Genomic DNA, 22,605 nt, shown 5'->3' with positions numbered 1-22,605 from the left:
GACAATTTGAGACTTTGCCTCAGGAGTTAATGGGCTCATAATATGCAAAAATGACTCCGTGTGTGTGTTTAAAATGGTTAATGTTTTTTCCTATTCATGAGCCTGAGAACACCTATGTTATGTTCCACTCGAAGGATTAGCCCTGGTGTTCCCTTTAGTTACCTCTCTCAGGGACAGCTGGTCCATTATTAACCATGGTGGCCTATTAGCCATTTTTGAGTTAAACACATCCAGAGTCTTACTTTAAAAAAAAATTTATGCATAACAAATTATACAGTAAAATTTACTTTTTGGTGTACTGTTCTTTGCGTTTTTTTTTAAACAAGTTTTTAGAGCAGGTTTAGGTTTAAAACAAAATTGAGAGGGATGTTACAGAGTTTCCTGTATACTCCCTCCCCTCACACATGCACAGGCTCAACCCCTCCCCTCACACATGCACAGGCTCACCCGTTATCAATCTCACTCACCAGCATAGTACAGTTTTACCAAGAGTGAACCTGCATTGACACATCATAATTACCCAAAGTCCATAGTTTACCATAGGGTTCACTCTTGGTGTCATACATGTGCTATGGATTTGGACAAATGTATAATGACATATGTCCATCACTATACTATCATACAGAATACTTTTACTGCTTAAAAAATCCTCTATGCTTTCCCTATTTCTCTCTTCCCCATTACCCACCTCTCTCCCACATCAACCACTAACCTTTTCCTTGTCTCTTACAGTTTTGCCTTTTTCAGAATGTCATATAGTTGGAATCATAGAGTGTGTAGCCTTTTCAGGTTGGCTTTTTTCACTCAGTCATATGCATTTAAGCTTCCTCTGTGTCTGTTTATGACTTGAATGCTCATTTGTTTTAAGCACCAAATAATATTCAGTTGTCTGGATATATCAGTTTTATGTATTCATTGACCTCCCCGACTCTTTCCTTCTCTGAGGTATGAGCTGGGTTTTTCAGTTTGCTCTTCTTTCAAGTTCAACATCAAAACTGAACCCAGCCTTCCAGAATCGTCTGAATTCTTTCCTTCCTGGTCATGAGCTTTTGGGAGAAGCAGTAAAGCAGTGGGACAATAGTTTAGAAGTTACTGGGACTTTGCCGAAACTCTTTAAAAAACAAAACAAAACAAAAACCTAACACAGCCTTCCCAATTTTATGTTCTCTCTTTTTTTCCGTCCTTTTACTTTGATTCTTTTCTGTGGCTTTATTTCAAGAAAGTCTTTTGTAAGGAGCATATATTCAAGCTTTTAAAAAATCTATTCTGACAGTTTTTGTCATTTAACTAGAGAATTTCAGTGTGGTTACATTGTTAACGTCATTACCCGTGTATTTGGCCATCTTATTATTTGTTTTGTATTTGTCCTATCTGTTCTCTTCCCCCTTTCCTTTCTTGTTCATAAAGCATTTCTTTATTATTCTACTTTTCCTCTTAACTTCTTAGTTGCACATTTTTTCTTTACTTTCAATGGATACCCCAGAGGTTACAACACGCCTACTTAAATTATGAGCCATTTTATAAGTGTGTATTTTCGACTACTTTTCAGACCACACAGCAGCCTTAAAAGACTTTAATCCTATTTCTCCTTCTCTGGTATTGTGTTTTTGTTGTCATACGTTTTAACACTACACATTTCTTAAACCTCCCAAAGGCACAATCATTACGGTTTTACACAGTCAAGGTCCACATGACCCACCTGCTCACTGATATTTTCTGTTGTTCTTCATTCCCCATCTCTGCCTGAGATCATTTTTCTTTGGCCTAAATAATACGCAGTGTAGGTTTCCGGCAGTAAGCTGTTTTTCTTCATCTGGAAAATGCCCGCTGACTAAAATAAATTGCATTATCTGCCCTTTGTTTTTGAAGGTGAGCTGGAAGGTAGAACTTAAGCTTGATAGTTATTTTTCTTTCAGTACTTTCTTGCGTGGGTTTAAGTTTCCCCTGCTAAATAAATAGCAAAGGAGGGGAATGTGATTTTATTTTTAAATCTATATTACATAACGAATTACGTGTGCAATATTATACCAAGGACTTTGGGCAATGCAAAGACAAGGAGGACAGAGTCATTGCTGTCAGGGAAGCTTACCATCGAAGGGAAGAAACGTATACATATCAATGTTTAATCAAAGGGAGTAAACCCAGGAGGGAGGGAGGAGGGAATTGGTGGATGTACAGTTTATCGACATGAAGGCTGCAAATCGGGATGTCAGTGTGGAGATGTGTGCCGGGTTAAATTCCTGGCCAGGCAGCATATCACACTGGGGACTCAATGGTCAATTACTTGACCTCTCTGCCTCAGTTTTTTCCTGAGAAAATGGAAGCACCCTTAGTGCCTGTCCTTTGAGTTGTTGTGAAATTAGGTCAGTGTGACCCACAGAAAGCTCTTGGTGAATGTTTACCATGAATCATTGCAGTTATTCCCAGGCTCTAGAGGCAAGAGAGGTGGAAGAATGTTCCTGACCAGCTCCAACTCACATGGTGGATCCTTTAAATCCTGAACACCAAGGGTTGCTCAGTGTCGGATGGGAAGGGACAGCCAAGTCCAAGACTGCTTGACAGGTAGATGGTTGAGCATGAGAGTTGCCATCTGCGTTCAGTGCCCAAGAACTGGAAATTCTAGTAGTTGTAGATATTTATTCCTTACTGGCTGAGTGAGCGTTCCTAGGCTGGCAGGGATGTTTTCTCTAGTGAAGAAACAAAGGTGATGGTGTGTGTGTAGACAGGTCTGCTCTCAAGGGCTGTCAGAAAAAGGACATGAAATTGAGCAACTGGATTTCTAGGTTTCCTTACTTTCTTTTCTTTTTTTTGGGGCGGCGGACTTTGTATATTCAAATAGGCTTACCCAGTGCTGTCATTTTCTTTTCTTTTCCCCCTCACCTTGGACTTGTTTTTTTCTCTCTAGGAAACCTTGGGCAAATGATTTCTCTGACTCAGAGTTTTCTATTTAAAATGGGAATTCAAGTGCTTTTCAGAATGAAATCAGATAACGGCTTGTTGAACTGTGGGATATAAAAAAAATGAGGTAATGAAAGTGATGCTTACTGGCTAGGTTCGGAAGTCGTGGTGATTTGAATTTTCCAGCATTCCTTTATAGTTTCATTTTGAGAAAGGGAGGCAAAAGGAATTTTAGGTACATTTAAAAATGATAAACAACAAGGTCCTACTGTATAGCACAGGGAACTATATTCAATATCCTGTAATAAGCCATAATGGAAAAGAATATGAGAAAGAATATATCTACGTATAACTGAATCACTTTGCTGTACACTAGAGACTAACACAACATTGTAAATCAACTACACTTCCATAAAAAGAAATGATCATATTAAAAACAACCACAGTCATTTAAAATAATATAAAGTGTTACTTTAGCTTCCTGCTTTGACCAGAGATTCATAAATGAAAAGAGTTGGTGTTGATCAGGCAGGGGGTTTGGGTAGCTCTTCCCCCCTGCCCTCCTTCGATTAGCTAGATTAAAACTACACTGTAATGTACCAACCAGTGGCTCTGAAGCCAGTATTGTTGTGGTTAACTTCTATGGTAGTAGAATGATTCTTTGTTAGAGATTCTTAATCCTTTCCAGAAACCACATAGGAAACCTACATCCCAGGGACAGAGTTTTCTCTCTCTCTCTCTCAACTATAGTGGACTCTGTGTTGGAGATTGAGTGGTTTTGCTCTGTATAATCAACAGGGAGAATCTACCAGTGAGGCGAGCAGTGGGCATTCTATTTGCGAGGACGGTACCACTGCTTTTGCTGCAAAGGGAACTACGTGATTTTTTTTTTTTTTTCTTACCAGCTGCAGGATGCAGCTGTCTTTATCTACAGTGTGACTGAGACCAGCTCTTTTCAGAAATTTAATATAGCGAGGGTGAGTGGAGGCAAATACCCGCTGTACCTTTAGCTGTTGACTTTTTGGCTTTTCAAATCTGTCTTTAACTTGCCAGTTGATCATCTCTTAGAAAACAGGGATTATTGTCCTAAGGCCTTAAGATGTTAGCTAAACTCACGTGTGTCGAGCCCCTGACTTCTGTGTGACCACTGTGTGGAAGGTCATTTCAGGTCAAGTTACTTAATTTGCAGGGTGTGACTGTGGGCTCTGGGGAACTTGTGAGGTGGTGAGAAGGGGACATTGTAAAGGCGTTGCTGACACACAGTAGGCCCGAGTACATTGAGTGATGCTTGTGTTTTAGGTGGTTATTGTGTACAAAGGAGCCATGTCTATGAATAAGCCTTTAGACTTTTAATGACATTTCAGGCCATTCTGCTTGTTATCATATTCCAAGGTTTCATTCAGTTAGTCAACAATCTTTTGTCGAGCACCAGCTGTGTTCCTGGTACTATGTAAAGAAGAAAGGTGTGTGCCTTTCAATAGCTCACTCACTGAGATGGAGACACGTGCAAATAATGACAATCCAGTGGGATAAGCAAATGTATAATAGAAGTGTGCGCGAGGAATTGTAAGATAGCGTCAGAAGGCAGGGGTATGCGACCCACCCAAATATACCTAGAAAATAAGAACAGATACATATACATTCCCTTTTTTTTTTTTGGGACACAATATGCGGCATGCAAGATCTTAGTTCCCTGACCAGGGATCGAACCTGGGCCCACAGCAGTGAAAGCACCAAGTCCTAACCGCTGGACCTCCAGGGAATTCCCTACTTCTTGAAATCGTAGCCGTCTTGTAAGCATCTGGTGAGATAGAGTGTACATAGTAGAGGTAATGATTGTAGATGTTCAGTCCTGCCCTTGACATCTACTAGGGGGGCTCAGTGAATCTTAGCTACTGTTTTCCATGTTGGAATTTGAACTCTACACTCTCCTCTTTTGACTCAAGAGCAATACCACTCTACTTTCTGTGAAAGGAGATTAAGGAGAAAGGGGACCAGTGTTTGCTGAGTATCTATTGTGTCCCAAACACATTGGGTGCTTTGCATCTGCTTTTATCTAGCAAGCTTCATGGCCCTGTGAGATATAGGTCAGTATTAGAATTAAGATATATTTCTGTATTTCGTTGAATGCCATGGCAACCATGTATGTACCATTGTTATAGGTACCACTAAGAAAGCAATAAAAACATTGCTAATTATAGTTGTTAGATACATCCCTATTTCAGAGATGTTAAAATGTGAAAAGAAATATCCACCGTAGAATTAATGAAATATGGTAGTTGAGCTTGAAGAGTACAGGTTATTGGGGAAAAAGTCTGGGAAACAGATTCTTGGGATCTTGGGATTGATATACCCTCCCTCCCCAACACAAACAGACTTACACATGCTTTTTGTGTTTTTTAGTAGCCTTTAAAGATGAGACAGTTTAACACAAGCAATTTATTTATCATTCGTTAATGGAACACCCATTTTGTTTCAAGCCCTGTACCAGGCACCGGATATACTAAATGAAAACACACACTATATACATTGGAATACTACTCAGCCATAAAAAAGAACAAATTTTTGCCATTTGCAGCAACATGGATAGACTTGGAGAGTATTATGCTTAGTGAAATAAGTTAAACAGAGAAAGACAAATACTGTATGATATCACTTATATGTGGAATCTAAAAAATACAACAAACTAGTGAATATAACAAAAAAGAAGCAGACTCACAGATATAGAGAACAAACTAGTCGTTACCCACATGAAAGGATGCTTAACATCACTAATCATTAGAGAAATGCAAATCAAAACCACAATGAGGTATCACCTCACCCCAGTCAGAATGGCCATCATCAAAAAATCTACAAACAGTAAATACTGGAAAGGGTGTGGAGAAAAGGGAACCCTTTTGCACTGCTGGTGGGAATGTAAAGTGATACAGCCACCAGGGAAAACAGTATGGAGGTTCCTTAAAAAACCAAAAATATAACAACCATATGACCCAGCAATCCCACTACTGGGCATGTACCCTGAGAAAACCATAATTCAAAAATAGTCATGTACCACAATGTTCATTGCAGCTCTATTTACAATAGCCAAGACATGGAAGAAACCTAAGTGTCCATCAACAGATGAATGGAAAAGAAGATGTGGCACATATATACAATGGAATGTTACTCAGCCATAAAAAGAAATGAAATTGAGTTATTTGTAGTGAGGTGGATGGACCTAGAGACTGTCATACAGAGTGAAGTAAGTCAGAAAGAGAAAAACAAATATCGTATGCTAACATATATGAAATCTAAAAAAAAAAACAAACGGTTCTGAAGAACCTAGGGGCAGGACAGGAATAAAGACACAGATGTAGAGAATGGACTTGAGGATATGGGGAGGGGGAAGGGTAAGCTGGGACAAAGTGAGAGAGTGGTATGGACTTATATATACTACCAAATGTAAAATAGATAGCTAGTGGGAAGCAGCCGCATAGTACAGGGAGGTCAGCTCGGTGCTTTGTGACCACCTGGAGGGGTGGGATAGGGAGGGTGGGAGGGAGACGCAAGAGGGAGGGGATATGGTGATATACGTATATGATAGCTGATTCACTTTGTTATACAGTAGAAGCTAACACAGTATTGTAAAGCAATTATACTCCAATAAAGATGTTAAAAAAAAAAACAACAGGGCTTCCCTGGTGGCGCAGTGGTTGAGAGTCCGCCTGCCAATGCAGGGGACACGGGTTCGTGCCCCGGTCCGGGAAGATCCCACATGCCGCGGAGCGGCTGGGCCCGTGAGCCATGGCCGCTGAGCCTGCGCGTCCAGAACCTGTGCTCCACAACGGGAGAGGCCACAACAGTGAGAGGCCCGCATGCCGCAAAAACAACAACAACAACTAGTCGTTACCAATGTGGGGGCAATATAAGGGTGGGAAATGGGAGGTACAAACTATTGGGTATAAGATAGGCTCAAGGTTGCATTGTACAATATGGGGAATATATCCAATATTTTGTAATAACAGTAAATGGAAAGTAACCTTTGAAAATAGTATAAAAAAGAAAAAAAAGAAAAGAAAACACACACACACACACACACTGGAAAACACAACAGGAATCATCCCTCAGGATGCTGGCCGTTTTATAGGAGGGATGTGTATGTGAGTCAAACTTTAGAATACATTCGTGAGACTGCCTCATAGAGGACTTGCAGTGGGCTTTTCTTTTTTTCCTGAGACACAGTGTCTCAACATTCAGAAAAGTCTGCGTCTATCAGTTGATGACATTTTCTACCCCTTTAATCCACACCCTTATTGGCTTTCTCAAAATGTGCATTGGAGGGAAATCAGAATCAATATTGTGAAAAGAAGCTTATTTTCTCAATCAATTACCAGTGCTGGATATCATATTTTCTTTTTATTTTAAAGCCAAAACTTATATTCAGACGAAGCTTAATACCTTTCAGTTTTGGCCTAGCTTCTCCACCCTGTGTTTGTGAGACTGTCTGTTCGTCTGTTATAACCCAAGTTCCAAAAGTACGTACACTTACTGATAAGGAATTGTATCTCAGTCGGCAGTAGGTTTTATTGTACACTAGTTAATTTCAACATTTTAATCGCTTATTCCTCACCAGTTCCTTAGGAGAGACAGCTGTCACTACTGAATTCCTCATTAATTTTTTGTTTTTTTACAGAAGGAACTTTGATTTATCCACAGTTGGGCTGAGTCAGGGGGCAGGCTGGAATGACCAACCATTAAATTGGCTTAGGGAAAAAAGTACTAGGGAAAAAGATGGAGGAAAGTTTATTTTTATAATCACAACAATAAGTAAGGCTCTTCTGAGAATGATATAAAACACAGAAGGCATACAAGAAAGATTCAACTACTTAACAATATATACACAAGCCAGAAAACACCATATGTAAATCAAAGACAAAATAATAACTGGGAAAGTTGTTTGCAATATAGGGTTAATTTCCTTTAATAATGAAGAGCTTTTGCAAATTAATTAAGAAACCAACCATCCAAAAGCAAAATGGGCAGTCTGTCAACAAGACAGTGCACAGAAAAGAAACACTGAAGGTTCTTAAAGGTATACAGATTTTTTATTTATTTATTTATTTTTTACCTTGCTCAAATAAGAAAAATTCAAATTGAAACCTACACTGAGATACAACTTTAACCTTTTAGACTGGCAAAGAGGGAAAGGTATGACACCATTCTTGTACTGTGAAGGGAATAAGGGTGTGTACACCAATGGGTGTGTACATCAGCCCTGCCCCTTCAGAGGGCCATCTGGCATCTTCTACCTGAGGACGTGTCCATTGACCACGGACATTCCACTCTTAGGAGTACGTCCTACATATATTCTTTTTTTAAATTTATTTAACTTATTTTTATTTTTGACTGCATTGGGTCTTCGTTGCTGCACGCAGGCTTTCTCTAGTTGCAGCGAGCGGGGGCTATTCTTCGTTGCGGTGCTTGGGCTTCTCATTGCGGTGGCTTCTCTTGTTGTGGAGCACGGGCTCTAGTCATGCGGGCTCAGTAGTTGTGGCTTGCGGGCTCTAGAGCCCAGGCTCAGTAGTTGTGGCGCAGGGGCTTAGTTGCTGCACGGCATGTGGGATCTTCCCGGACCAGGGCTCGAACCCGTGTCCCCTGCATTGGCAGGCGGATTCTTAACCACTGCGCCACCAGGGAAGCCCTACATATATTCTTTTTTTAAAAAAATTATTTTATTGAAGTATAGCTGGTTTACAATGTTGTGTTAATTTCTACTGTACAGCAAAGTAATTCAATTATACATATATATATACACACACATTATTTTTCATATTCTTTTCCATTATGGTTTATCACAGGATACTGAATACAGTTCTCTGTGCTATACAGTAGAGCCTTGTTGTTTATCCATTCTCTGTATAATAGCTTGCATCTGCTAATCCCGAACTCCCAATCCTTCCCTTCCTGACCCCATCCTACATATATCCTTATATACATCCCACATGTGTGCAGAGTGATCCCTCATTAGTAACAAAAGAGTGGAAGCAACACAAATGCCCTTCAATAGAAAACTGGTTATGTAAGCTGTGGAACATCTATACAGTGTAACAGTATACACTTATCAAAAACAGTGAGTCAGCTCTTTATGTGCTAACCTCAAGGAGCGTTTTTAAACAAAAACGGGCGAAGTACAGGACAGTGTATATGTACACCTTAACCCCATATTGTAAAAAAAAATTGTAAAACATGAAAGAGAAGGTCTGGAGTGGGGTGGAGAATATGTGTACCTACCAACTGGTGTAAGTTTAGACAATGTCTGGAAGAATACACGGGGAATTGGTAACAGTTAACACTGGGGGGGGTAGGTACGGAGAAGCTAAAGTCAGGGTTTAGTGAGGGGGAAGTAGTTTCAGGGTCCCCTTTTGTACCTGTGGCATTGTGTACCATGTATAGTCTAATTCTAGTGTCATGAATCCAATTAATGATTTACTAAACAACACTAATTTAATCAAATTTGGGACGTTCAGAAAACTTGAGTCACAAAGGTCGGCTTGAGCCTTCTTATTTCAAGGTCATGCATTTCCTATGAAATTATTTTCTATTCTCCATACTTTTTAAAAAAACATTCTAAAAGCTTTATTTAGCACCAGGTAGGCTATTTCATTATAACAGTTGTTAACTTCAAGACAGCCATTAAAATAACTTACTGGCAGCTACTGAAGGCCCCTTGGACCAGTATCTCAGTCTGGGGTTGGGTGGATAAATACTGTAAGATTAATGTACCCCAAATAAAGGGTCAAAGCTACTGTACAGTTAGTGTCTGTACATAGCTTAAGTACACAGGTGCCTTGCAAACTTGAAATGCACAAGACCTCCTTTTATATAGTTGCATGCTTCTATCTTGTCTTAAGGCAAGCTTATGATTCTTGCAACCTTTTTTCATGATTAGAATTGTCCAAAGGCTTTTTTGTGGGAAAGGCTTCCTAATAGGTCTCATTGAGTGAAGTTTACGAAAACCCGAGGCATTTCCAACAGCACAATCTTCTATAATGGTGGGGCCCCCTGACTTCTCTCTCCTCACTTCCTTTTTTGAGAAAGCTAGCCGGTGAGTCAGCTCAGGGCTGCAACATTACGGTTGATGTCAGCAGCCTGGACTGCTTGGCAGACACATGTGCTAGCAGCTGGTGGCCACGCCCTCCTCTCCTCCCTCCAGAGCCAGCTGGTTCTTACCAGTTTTGGCAGCTTTGCACAGCACTGCTTGTGGCTTCCTGTGGCTGCCCCCTCGCCCCACCGTGCACCTAGTCCTCTTAAGTTCTCTTGCTAGGCAAGGATTGGCCACCAACCACACCTTGGCTTAAACGTGGGTGGATTTGAAATGAACTCTTAGACATGATCAGAATTAGCAGATGACATATATACACAAGACTCTGACAACTGCCTTGATTGGGGCTTGAGATACTTAAAGGAGAACCCAGCCATGGCCAGCTCGCCTGGGCTAATGTTTAAATGGAATCTTAAGTAAGGTTGCAGTTGAAGCAAAATTCTTGAATTATCCCGTGCTTGGACAGATGTAGGGGGTGTGCAGGGTGTCTTTTAAAATAATTCCCCAGTGGTTTGGGCAGTTTTTGGTCACGTGAATCCTGTGAGCTTCCTGAGGGTGGGTGACTTGGTTCTGCAGGTGCTGCTGTTGGCTTGCAGCTTAACCTGGGCAGCGCATATAGCTCAGTGTTCACTCAGCTCTGTTGCCTCTGTGGTCTAGCTCAGGGGTTCCCAGGGAAGCTGAACAGGGCATCTTGGCATTGTACTCCTGTTCCTGCTTCCATCCCGTGACCTCCAGTGAACCCAGGGAGATCTAGACAGCATAACGCTGCAGTGTCCGCTTGCCAGTTGATGATTTACGTTTAAGTGTTAGCACTGTTCCCTACTTACGCAATGGAAGCCGCTCTGTGCTTCCCTTTCCTGTGTTCTGGGCTGGGCCGGAGAAGAAAGAAGGAAGGTCAACAAAAGACTAAATAATCAGAAGCCTAGGAAAAGTTTGGGGAATTTCTGTCTTCAGGTTATTTGGCCCTTAGCCTTCTTTTTAATTTATTTATTGTCCTAACTTGCAAAAATAAGACTTAGGAAACAAAGAAAAGTTAAAACACAGTACAACAAACACCCAGAACCTACCACCTAGATTCAACGATTATATTTTGACATCTTTGCTTTATCTATATATGTGTGTATATATTTCCAGTCCATATTCCTCTTTCTAAGACTTCCCTCCAAATTTCTTATAAATGATAACCCTTCTTTTAAAGGTTTAGGAATCAGCGTCTTCTCAATTTCCTCTTAAGTTTTTTCTTTTCGTTTGCAAAAAATTTTGCTGAGTAAATTTGGGTTGTTCTTCTTAAGACCCCTTTCTCCGGGTTGGATTGAACAAGAATTCACACTCAGAAGAATAATTAAAGTCTGTCCCCTATCAGCTGGAACTTTAAAGAAACCCACCTATTTTCCCCCTTTTCTGTTGGAGGCGGTGTATTTGTTTTATTTTTTTTAGGGAGAAATCCTCGTATACAGGTATTCTTTAGTATCTGAACTTAGGAATTGAATAGATTCAGGTACATGTTTTGTGATAGGGCTGGTAACCATCATTATCTGAACCCTCATGTAGATCTGAAGTCCTGGAACCACATAGCTTTGGATGACAAAGCGTTTCTTATCATCCGAAATCCTGTTCTCTCAAGGTAGGAACTACATAGATCCAGATATCAAGAGATGTTTGTATAGCAAGGAGGAAAGTGCTCGTTTTTATCAGAGCCCAATCTTACATACCTACATGGACCTATGGGAGGTCATGAAATCTAATTTGATCTTGATTACACGGGCAGCTGGGAGAATGGGGGAAACAAGCTTCAGATAATATCATCATCCTTAAATAGCTGTAGTCATGTCTTTATTTGTGACTGTAATTCCTTTGAGATAAACCTTTAGTGGAAATTTAATTTGTGTTTTTTTAAATAGTCACTGGTCTGTTGGGATCGGAAATATTTTCTAATAGAAAACAGTTATTGGCCACAGTTGAAGTGTCTGGTTATTTACATAGTCTCTCATCTTTATCTGTTTTTTTAATATCTTTATTGGAGTATAATTGCTTTACAGTGTTGTGTTAGTTTCTGCTGTACAACAAAGTGAATCATCTCTACGTGTACATATAACCCCATATCCCCTCCCTCTGGAGCTTCCCTCCCACCCCCCTATCCCACCACCTAGGTGGTCACAAAGCATCGAGCTGATCTCCCTGTGCTATGCAGCAGCTTCCCACTAGCCACCCATTTTATATTTGGCAGTGTATATATGCCAATGCTACCTTCTCACTTCGTCCCAGCTTCCTTTTCCCCCCACCTGTGTCCTCAAGTCCATTCTCTACATCTGCGTCTTTATTCCTGCCCTGACACTAGGTTCATCAGTACCGTTTTTTAGATTCCATGCATGTGCATTAGCATACGGTATTTGTTTTTCTCCTTCTGACTTACTTCACTCTGTATGACAGACTCTAGGTCCATCTACCTCATTACAAATATCTCAATTATGTTGCTTTTTATGGTTGAATAATATTCCATTGTATATATGTGCCCCATATTCTTTATCCGTTCGTCTGTCGATGGACATTTAGGTTGCTTCCATGTCCTGGCTCTTGTAAATAGAGCTGCAGTGAACACTGTGGTACATGAGTCTTTCTGAATTATGGTTTTCTCAGGGTATATGCCCAGTAGTGGGATTGCTGGGTCATATGGTAGCTCTATTTTCAGTTTTTTAAGGAACCTCCATACTGTTCTCCATAGTGGCTGTATCAATTTACATTCCCACCAACAGTGCAGGAGGGTTCCCTCTTCTCCACACCCTTTCCAGCATCTATTGTTTGTAGATTAATTGATGATGGCCATTCTGACCGGTGTGAGGTGATACCTCATTGTGGTTTTGATTTGCATTCCTCTAATGATTAGTGATGTTGAGCATCTTTTCATGTGTTTGTTGGCAATCTGTATGTCTTAGAAATGTCTGTTTAGGTCTTCCACCCATTTTTGGATTGGGTTGTTTGTTTTTTTGATATTGAGTTGCATGAGCTGCTTGTATATTTTGGTGACTAATCCTTTGTCAGTTGCTTCGTTTGCAAATGACTTCGCCCATTCTGAGGGTTGTCCTTTCGTCTGGTTTATGGTTTCCTTTGCTGTGCAAAAGCTTTTAAGTTTCATTACATAATCTCTCATCTTTATCTCAGGGCAGTCATCCAGCTGAGGTTCAAGATCTGCCACTGAGTTACAGGTCCTTGCAGACTGTATGGGCCAGGGCAGCCCCTTGTGGTCATGTGATGTCTTTGTATTGAGTTTACAGGGTTTGTCAATTTCTGTAACTGCAGTGGGTCCAGACAGGGAAGTGACATGACTCAGCAAAGAGGATTACTTGGAAACTAGACCACGTCTGATCTTGAGTCCTGGCTTCTGTGATCTTGGGCAGGTTACTTAAACCTCTTAAAGCCACAGTTTTCTCATCTGTAAAATGGAGCTAATAAGAGCTACCTTAACATCAAATGGATTCCATATATTTCATGCTGAGTTGTTTAGCAGAGTACTGATGATGGCTTATGTTTTAAAGCCCCTTTTTGTTTACTGGATCTGAGTAACAAGCTGGTCAACTCAGATGGAATAGCAATTAGTTTCCGTTGAATTTAGCAAATGGGTTTTCGAAAACCATCATTAAAGTGACAGAAGTTTTCACAAATGTAACATAAGAATTCTTCCTTCTTTCTAAGTGTTGGATGAGGTCTGGAGGGAAAGTTCAGTAGGAAGGTGATTTTTAATTGTAAGCTGCTTTCTTCTTGAGTCTATCAGACATATCTGGCTACAGAGGGGAGAGAAAAAAAGGATCTTGCGGAATCTGATTGAGTGATGCCAGGAACCAAGGGGTTAAGTTGAACCATTTTAGCAGATTGGCAAGGGGCATCAGGGCTGGGTAATTAAGGCTTCATTTCAGGGGATCACTGATGCATCAAAGTTGTTAGTTAGTTTTATGAAAACAAATGGTGCAACCACAGGGAGATTGTAATTAGGTAGTAATTGAAAATAACTCAGTGGTAAACCTTAGTTGAGGAACCAGCGGAAGTAACTTGGAAGGAGAAAGGGAGTTGGGGTCTGTAGGTGGGGAGTGGGGAGAATGAAAGAGCCATAGTGAGACAAACAATAAGACAATTTGAAAAGAGATGACCTAGAGTAACCTTTTTCTTTTAGAAATGGGGAAACAGATCTGAAAAGGGGTGTGGTTTTTCTAAGACCACACAGCTAGTTAGTGGTAGATTTCCTTTCTTCCTTTGCCATGATGTTCCAGGATTGTCATGACTTTGAGTTTTAGGAGTTGACTATGAAGATCATGAAACACGCTGAAAAGAAGGCTTCTGGGGCTGGAGTCTTCCACCCCTGACTGTTTGCAGAGTATCCTCAGAAATGCTGCTCCATCATAGGAGAGAAGCAAAGTCGTCTCACACTCTTGTTTCACTTATATGCCACCCTCGACATGGCAATTGCTTCAGCTTCCACGGCTCCACCATCCCCAGGGCTGGAGAAACATTTCAGCCTTCCACAGTGTGTCATCCTCGGAAAGGCCAGTCAACAGGGAAGTGCATTTTGTTTGATGTTAAAAGAGGAGAGTTATTTTATTTTATTTTAATTTTATATTGGAGTATAGTTGATGTATGATGTTGTGTTAGTTTCAGGTATACAGCAAAGTCATTCAGTTATACATATACATCCATCCATTGTTTTTCAGATTCTTTTCCCATATAGGTTATTACAGAATATTGAGTAGAGTTTCCTGTGCTATATGGTAGGTCCTTGTTGATTATCTGTTTTATCTATAGTAGTGTATATTTGTTAAGAGGAGAGTTATTTTTGAGGTTCAGTTTCAGGTTGTGATTTGATTGTGCACCCAAAGCGGGCATGTCAGTGTGGGGAGCTGGTTGAGGGAGGAGTGGACAGTTGCAAGGACACAGCTGGAAATGGCTCTTTCCAGTGCAACCCAGGACAAGTTATATCATTGTTCTCACCAATACTGCTCAAACCTCTGTAGCCCAGAGGCATTCAAGCCCACGAATTTTAATCAATAGCTTGTTTACCTAATCCCTTTGCATGGTTCCTCATACTCAGTGGTTCTGGGAATCTGGAAAGGAAAATAGTCAGGTCAGCAATGGAGTTTTAGGTATGACTCAGCCGTCCTGTAAGGTGAACCACTTATCTCTCTTTTCTTATCAGTTTAGACCAATAAATACAGTACCTGGAAGGACAGAGTGTATTTGTATGGAAACTAATCAGGAGGACATTTGGGGCTCATTTGGCCAAAATAAATTTCAAAATTTCATGGTCTTGAAGTTCATACAATAGACTCGTACTGATTTGGGTTACTTAGGGAGCTCTCCCCTCAGGATCCCTGCCTTCTCCCCCTTTTTGGTCTGTCTTACTGTCTCACCCTGATTTCTCAAATGAGTCTTCTAAGTTAGCACGGTTACAACATGGCTATAGAGCAAAAAGAACTCTACTTTTCAAGTTTCTCCAAAGGGACTTCAGATATCTGGTGGATCCATTGCCTTCACTGGCCAAGTTTTCCCAGAGGCCTTTCGTTTAAGTCTTACTATTTGCTTCACCACAGTAAGTTGGGAGGAGTGTTGTCCTTTTGTGCCGTGAATGCTTAAAAAAAGTAAAGAGTGGAGCTCAGCCAAGTAGATGATTTTCCAACTGTCCTGTTCCTTGGCTACCAATATAAATAAGAGCTGTTGCGGCCACATTTTCCAATTAACAGAGGGAAAATATACTTATCAGTGGTGACTGCTTTTAAAAATAACATTTATTGTTTTTCTAATTATAAAAGTTAATATGGCCCTGTAGAGAATTGGGGAAGCTTAAAGGAGAAAAAGGAATAAATTCATCCACTCAGGATCTCTTTTGTGACTATTTTGATAAGTTTATGTTCAAATCTTTTCCAAGAGGATACAACCTGCTTCTGTGGACATCTAGCTTTCTTGTTTAGAGCGTTTGTCTTCTCTTTTAGTATCTGAATCTTATTATAAGTGCTCTTTATTTGCTCTAAACTCAATACTGAACCATGAACTTTCTGAACTAAGGAAATAAAGAATTAATTTATTCCACACATCCTGAGGCTTCAATTTCTTATTAGAGAAGTCACAGGTAACAATGCTTGAGTTGCAGTGCTGCAAAACAATTTTTTTTTTTTTTCGTGGTACGTGGGCTCTCACTGTTGTGGCCTCTCCCGTTGCGGAGCACAGGCCCCGGACATGCAGGCTCAGCGGCCATGGCTCACGGGCCCAGCCGCTCCGCGGCATGTGGGATCTTTCTGGACCAGGGCACGAACCCGTGTCCCCTGCATCGGCAGGCGGACTCTCAACCACTGCGCCACCAGGGAAGCCCTGCAAAACAATTTTGATGGATATTGTCAATAGTAAGGTAAAGGGAGGAAAGAAGTAAGTTTCTAGGGGCAAATTTTTTTTTCCTGCTAGGAAAAAAATGCAAGTAACTTTAGAGAAATCTGCAATGCAACCAGCTACTGTGTATCCTGTACATAGTGACAGATATCTATACTTGGTAGAGGAATAGATTTTCTAGAAAGATGCTTGTCAAATGGTCTCTGGCTTTAGCTGTGGTTGTGAGCTCCATTGTGGAGCTTCTAAAACCATTCCTAGCGGCATTTTCCCATTCACTTGACTCACTGTTAATGATCGGACAGCATCAATTCAGCATTCTGCCTTCCAAATTATGTTAGAAGTCATGTACTTAATTTCCACTGATAATATCCTTTGGCAAAATTGGGGGGAATATTAAATATTGAAAGTTTTGAACTGAGTTCAGGAAATAGGTGGGTGGATTTCTTAGGCTGTTGGCATGTGATTTGTGGACAGGAATTTCTTTTTTTAAGCAAGAACAGTGCGCTATATTGACTGGCCGGGTCATCCAATGTACTGTCCCTGAGAACCAGAGCGTAGACAAGTGTTCTTTGTCTAATCGAGTGAATAAAAAACATGTTTTGGCATGAATGGCCATGTGCATTTTCAGGGAGGAGGGGCACATGCATGCCAGGGCCTAATGAATTCAAATCTTAAAAACGTATCCATAAAACTTGTCTATGGATCAGAAGGGGGCTGGTAGGAATGCGTGATATCCAAGCCTTAAGATTGCACTGGAAACAGAAGCAGGATGTGGGTGGTTGTACAAGGGAAAAATGCTGTTGGAACATTAGATGTGCCGTGTCAGAGGCCTTCAGAATCTGCACAGTTGCAAGAATTTCTCAGGCTGTAAAGCTTGTAAAAGAGGCAGTTGTGCTTTGCTTTGTGCGTTTTACAACTGGTGAACGTCATCCTTTGAAACAAGGGGCAATGTCTTCCTGATTGAGGAGCTTGAAAATGTTTCTCTTGACAAGTGGGAGTCTAGTCATGAGGTTTCGAATGAGCGGTGATTAACAGCTCCGGGAAGAGTGCACATCACTGTCTGCACCCTGCCCCGTGTCATCTGGCCACCTGACTCCCAGATTTCCCTCCATGCCAGAAGAACCAATAAAAATATAAGTCAACCGACTAGGAGATGCCACCAGTGTCTGCCAGATTTCTAGGGTATGGTGTCAAATGACAGGGGCAACTAGAGATGTCCAGCTGGCCTGAGTTGAGCACTGACTTTCTCCCCGGGTTTGTGTGCCGTCTCTGGGCCATAGTCATTTCACCTGCAAAACGGGGTGATACCACTCATCACTTACGCTCATCTCCACTGTGCACCCTGGTACAAGCCATGATTACACGTCACCTGCCCGCTCACTGTAGCAGCATCCTAACTAGTCTTCCTGTGTTGATTCTTACCTCCCTAAAATCCAGCCTCCATGCACCAGCCAGAGCGGTCATGATGCTCACCGTCTCCATCTGAAACCATCTTGTTTGCTTGCTTTCTTGTTATCTTCTCTCTGATCCCTGCCCTGGAATGCAAGCTTCACGGTCTCCCCTACATCCTGAAGAGCCTATCCATTGGCTCCAGCGGGGTGGTTCTCCCTCTCTCCTTCCAGCCGCTTTTGCTCTGGTGTTCTCCTGTTCTCATTTTTTTCAAGCAGTTTTATTTACTTCCTGAGCTAGCTTGAAATGGGAATCAGGAAACGGAGGGTTTAGTTTTAGTTCTGCCACTTCCTGGCTGGGTGCCCTAAAGACAGTCACTTACCTTCTCTGGGCCCGTCTCCTTACTTGTAAAGAGAGGGTGTATTTGTTTGCAAGGGCTGCTATAATAAACTACCACAGACTGGGAAGCTTAAACATCAGAAGTGTATTTTCTCACAATTCTGGAGACTAGAAGTTTGAGGTAAAGGTGTCAGCAGGGTTGATTCTCCTGGGCGTGTCGAAGATGGCCATCTTCTCCCTGTGTCTTCAACATGGCTTCCCCTCTGTGTGTCTGTGTCCTAATCTATTCTTATAAGGACATTAGTCATATTGGATGAGGGCCCAGGTGTACCTTAGTTACATCTTTAAAGGCCCTATCTCCAAATATGGTCATGCTCTGAGGTACAAAGAGTTATGAGTTCAACATACGAATTTTGGGTGCACATAATTCATCCCGAAACAGAGGGGAATATGCTGGATGGTATCTAAGACCGTTTCCAGCAGGTACGAAATTATCTTTTTGTTGGACATCTTCCTCCTCACTTTCTTGCCCAGTTTCACTCCTATGAGGTAACAGCTTGGTGCGTACGCTTCCTAATTTTTAATGTTCATACATAACCTCTCGTGCATTTTGAAGGGTGTGTGTGTGTGTGTGTGTGTGTGTGTGTGTGTGTGTGTGTGTGTGTGTATCTAGCAATAATGTAAGTGATGGACTGTCAAAATGGGAGAAGTTATCCACAAAATACTAAATGGAACCCAAAAAAAGCATCCAAGAAGGGCTTTTAATTTCATTTTTTTCTATAATTTTTTAATTTAAAAATTATTTCTTTTTTATTTTAAAAATTGAAGTATAGTTGATTTAGAATCTTGTGTTAGTTTCTGATGTACACCAGAGTGATGCAGTTATTCACATATGTGTATATTCTTTTTCAGATGCTTTCCATTTGGTTTCTATAATTTTTTTTTTTGGCTGCATTGGGTCTTTGTCGCTGCGCGCGGGCTTTCTCTAGTTGCAATGAGCCGGGGCTACTCTCTGTTGCGGTGCACGGGCTTCTCATTGCGGTGGCTTCTCTTGTTGCGGAGCATGGGCTCTAGGCACGTGGGCTCAGTAGTTGTGGCTCGTGGGCTCTAGAGCGCAGGCTCAGTAGTTGTGGCACACGGGCTTAGTTGATCCGCGGCATGTGGGATCTGCCCGGACCAGGGCTCGAGCCCGTGTCCCCTGCAATGGCAGGCGGATTCTTAACCACTGCGCCACCAGGGAAGTCCCAGTTTCTATAATCTTTGAAGTATATAATTCAAAATGGTTTCTTTCCACAGCTGGAAACTGACAAGCTGGCTCTCCCGAGGAGCCCCAGCCCGCTTAGCACGAGCCCGGTCGCCAGCCCCAACCCGAAACTTGAGAATTCCACGCTTCTGACGGTGGAGCCCTCCCCGCTGGATAAGAACAAGGGCTTCTTCGTGGACGAGTCCGAGCCCCTCCTTCGCTGCGACTCCACGTCCAGCGGCTCCTCGGCGCTGAGCAGGACCGGATCCTTTATAACCAAAGGTACGGATGGTTCAGACCCACATTCATTCTTCAGCCTCCCCTCAAAGAGCCCGTGGCATCTCTCCCTCCATCAGTTCCCCATTCCAGTAGGGGCTGGGTCATCTAAATGACCTGCCCTGGACTCCGAGGTGAGGCTGGCCTGCGCGAAACGACGTCATTAGCCAGTCGGGACCTGCCTAGAAAATCTTTACAGCCCCGACTGTCTGGCCGGGAGCCTGTGTCCAGGAGTGTCGGTCACCCTTGATCCTCATGATGCTATCGAGTGTGTGCTTCGGGGAAGGTCCGATAACGTGTAGTCTGGCAGGTTTTTTTTGTGTGTGTGCAAATTATTTACTAGGCTTGCAGAATCCAGGGATTTAAAGTATAACTTATCTTGAGAGTCTGGGGTAGAGGTTTTAGTGACTGAAATTAAATTTCGCTCTGTTAAGCTTGGTTGCAAATAACAATGTTTTAAACATCATGGGTTGGTACTTTCGGTAAATAATTTGCCACTTGCAGTTTTGAATAGCAGGGTAGGGAATTAGCATGTACACTATACTGATGACAGGTTTTTGTTAGGAATTTCCTAGTTTGGGTAACACCGGTTATATTTTACCGAAAGGGGTATATTTTATGTTGTTTTTTATATATTTATAAAATAATTCTATTTCACATATTTATATTTTATACTTTATATATTCATATATCTCTTTACTTATATAAAGATTTCTATTTTAGTTTCTAATTTATGTTACATATTATATTTTAGAGAATACATCTTATAAATGGTAGTAGAAGTTATAGTTCCTCACTCCATTGTAAGATATGACCCAAGAAGCAATATTTTCTTATTTATGTGCTTTTGCTCTAAGCAGTTTAATTTTAAAATATGACAATGTAATTAGGAAGTCAGATAAGCCGATTATTGACTTGGAATGTTTGAGGGGAAAGGCTGGGCTCATATCTTTGCTTACTAACATGTTACAGATGGGGAAAGTAGTGATGTTTTGTTTTTGTTTTTGTTTTTTTTAAAGTTTCTTTAAGTATTTCAGCATTCTCCTGAGTTTTAGGAGAGTTTCGGAGATGTCCTTTGAGTCTAGGCAAATGCCATGTTCCATCAACAACGCATTCCAGCAGATGAGCAGATCCTTGTCTGATCTCTGTTACGCACATCTTGTTTGTTATCTTACGTGCCACGTCGGTAAAAACCACGGTGGTGTTTAAAAATGTGCCTGAGCTTCACTGCCTCACCTTGCAGGGGGGGGATGGGGACAGCCTGGGGAGAGGGTCGCTGTCACCGTAGCTCTCCTCCGTCCCCCAATACAGTCCCGTTACAGCTGTCCCCTCTCCTCTCCTCCCTGCAGAAAAGAAGGACACAGTGCTGCGACAGGTGCGCCTGGACCCCTGCGACTTGCAGCCTATTTTTGATGACATGCTCCACATCCTGAATCCCGAGGAGCTGCGGGTGATTGAAGAGATTCCTCAGGCCGAGGACAAGCTGGACCGGCTGTTTGAGATCATTGGAGTCAAGAGCCAGGAAGCCAGCCAGACCCTCCTGGACTCTGTTTATAGCCATCTTCCCGACCTGTTGTAGAACACGAGGAATACTGCACTCTGGAAATTACTCAATTTAGTGGCAGGGTGGCGTTTTTATTCTTTTTTTTTTTAATTTTTGTTTTTTGGTGTGCGTGTGTGTGTGTGCGCGTGCGCGTGTGTGTGTTTAACAGAGTATATGGCCAGTGTTTTGAGTTCATTCTTTCTTTTTAAAAACCCTCCTGGGAAGTTAGCATATAAGCCTTTTCAACTGTTTCAGAATATCCACCACTGAAGTTTTTTTAGGTTCCATATTTTCTCTGTCTTGCCTTCGTATGTATTCTCAAAATTGTTCTGTGCACTTTAAATTCACTTAATGTATCACAAATACAGTGTGGCTTTTCCCACACACTGGATTATGAGGCTCTTAACTTCTTAAAAGTGTCATAGCATCTTGTGAATGCTATAAGCCGTCTTCATGTCTCAACATTCACATCTGCTTTATTATTATTATTATTATTACTATTTTATTATTTGCCATTTATGAATTTTCTTAAGGGTTCAAGAAACGTAAGACCCCATTGAGTTACTGTAACGCAATTAGATCTTGAAGTACCTTTTTAACATGCCTCGTTGGGTAGTTCATATTTATGGCTGAAACTTGACCACACTGTTGCTGATTGTATGGTCTTCACCTGGACACCGTGTTGAATGCTTGATTACGTGTGCTCCCCTTACGCTATTCTGCTCTGGGCTGGAGACATGAGATCCTCACAAGCCATCATGACTTGCTATTTGAGTGGCTTGACAACTGGGCCACCAAGGAACTTGAACTTCAACTTTTAGAGATTGAGCTGTTCTGGAACATATTGCTGCACTTTGGAAAGTCACAATTGAAGTGCTGGTGACAAATGACACCTTTTCCAAAGGGAATTTGTCCAGCTTTGCTTTACAAGATGTCTTGTTTTTTATACACACATAGTCGATAGGTCTGGTCTGCCCTCAGGGCCTCGGTCTTGGGGGGTTTCCTTCATTCAATCACTTTAGTTAAAAATGGCTGCAGCTTTAAGAACTCTTGTCTGATCTATTTGCAACTCTGCTCCCATTTATACACGTGCTCTTTGATGCTTAGTTGCTGAATTCTAATGCAAAGGTGGTGTGGACTCCCTTTGTGTGGGTGGGGTTTGTGGGTAGTGGTGAGGGACTGATATCAGAAAACTGCCTTCAAGTGTACTAATTTATTAATAAATATTAGGTGTTTGTTACTTGAGTAGTTGAGTGTATTTAATCCTTGCCTTGTTCGTGTGCTCATGTTATAATTCTTTGATTAGTCTCTTGGAAAAGTGTATTCTAAAACCTGAGCGTTTCTAATCTGTGAACCATGCACAGTAGCGAAGGTTTGTGTTTGGAAAAGTACCTAGAGATTCATAGAGAAGGGCTTGCAAGCATTGAGGATGAACAAGCATTTCCTAGTTCATTGGGGGTAAATCCGAGG

General features: G+C 41.5%; 1 protein-coding gene across 1 annotated transcript in view; it reads left to right on the top strand.

Annotated features, from left to right (window-relative positions):
• The window catches only part of TNFRSF21 (TNF receptor superfamily member 21), a 64,916-nt gene extending 42,552 nt beyond the window's left edge, over nt 1–22,364 (top strand). The window contains exons 5-6 of the mRNA XM_060163060.1: nt 19,370–19,598; nt 20,942–22,364. Coding sequence (XP_060019043.1) covers nt 19,370–19,598; nt 20,942–21,171 — 459 coding nt within the window. The 3' untranslated portion in view covers nt 21,172–22,364. The remainder of the gene's footprint in view (nt 1–19,369; nt 19,599–20,941) is intronic.
• Nucleotides 22,365–22,605: the final 241 nt, after the last annotated feature.

This window comes from Lagenorhynchus albirostris, chromosome 10 (genome assembly GCF_949774975.1).
Source record: "Lagenorhynchus albirostris chromosome 10, mLagAlb1.1, whole genome shotgun sequence".
In the NCBI taxonomy this organism is placed as follows: domain Eukaryota; kingdom Metazoa; phylum Chordata; class Mammalia; order Artiodactyla; family Delphinidae; genus Lagenorhynchus; species Lagenorhynchus albirostris.
The sequence above is the reverse complement of the archived record's forward strand: the minus strand, read 5'-3'. Positions and strand labels throughout refer to the sequence as shown.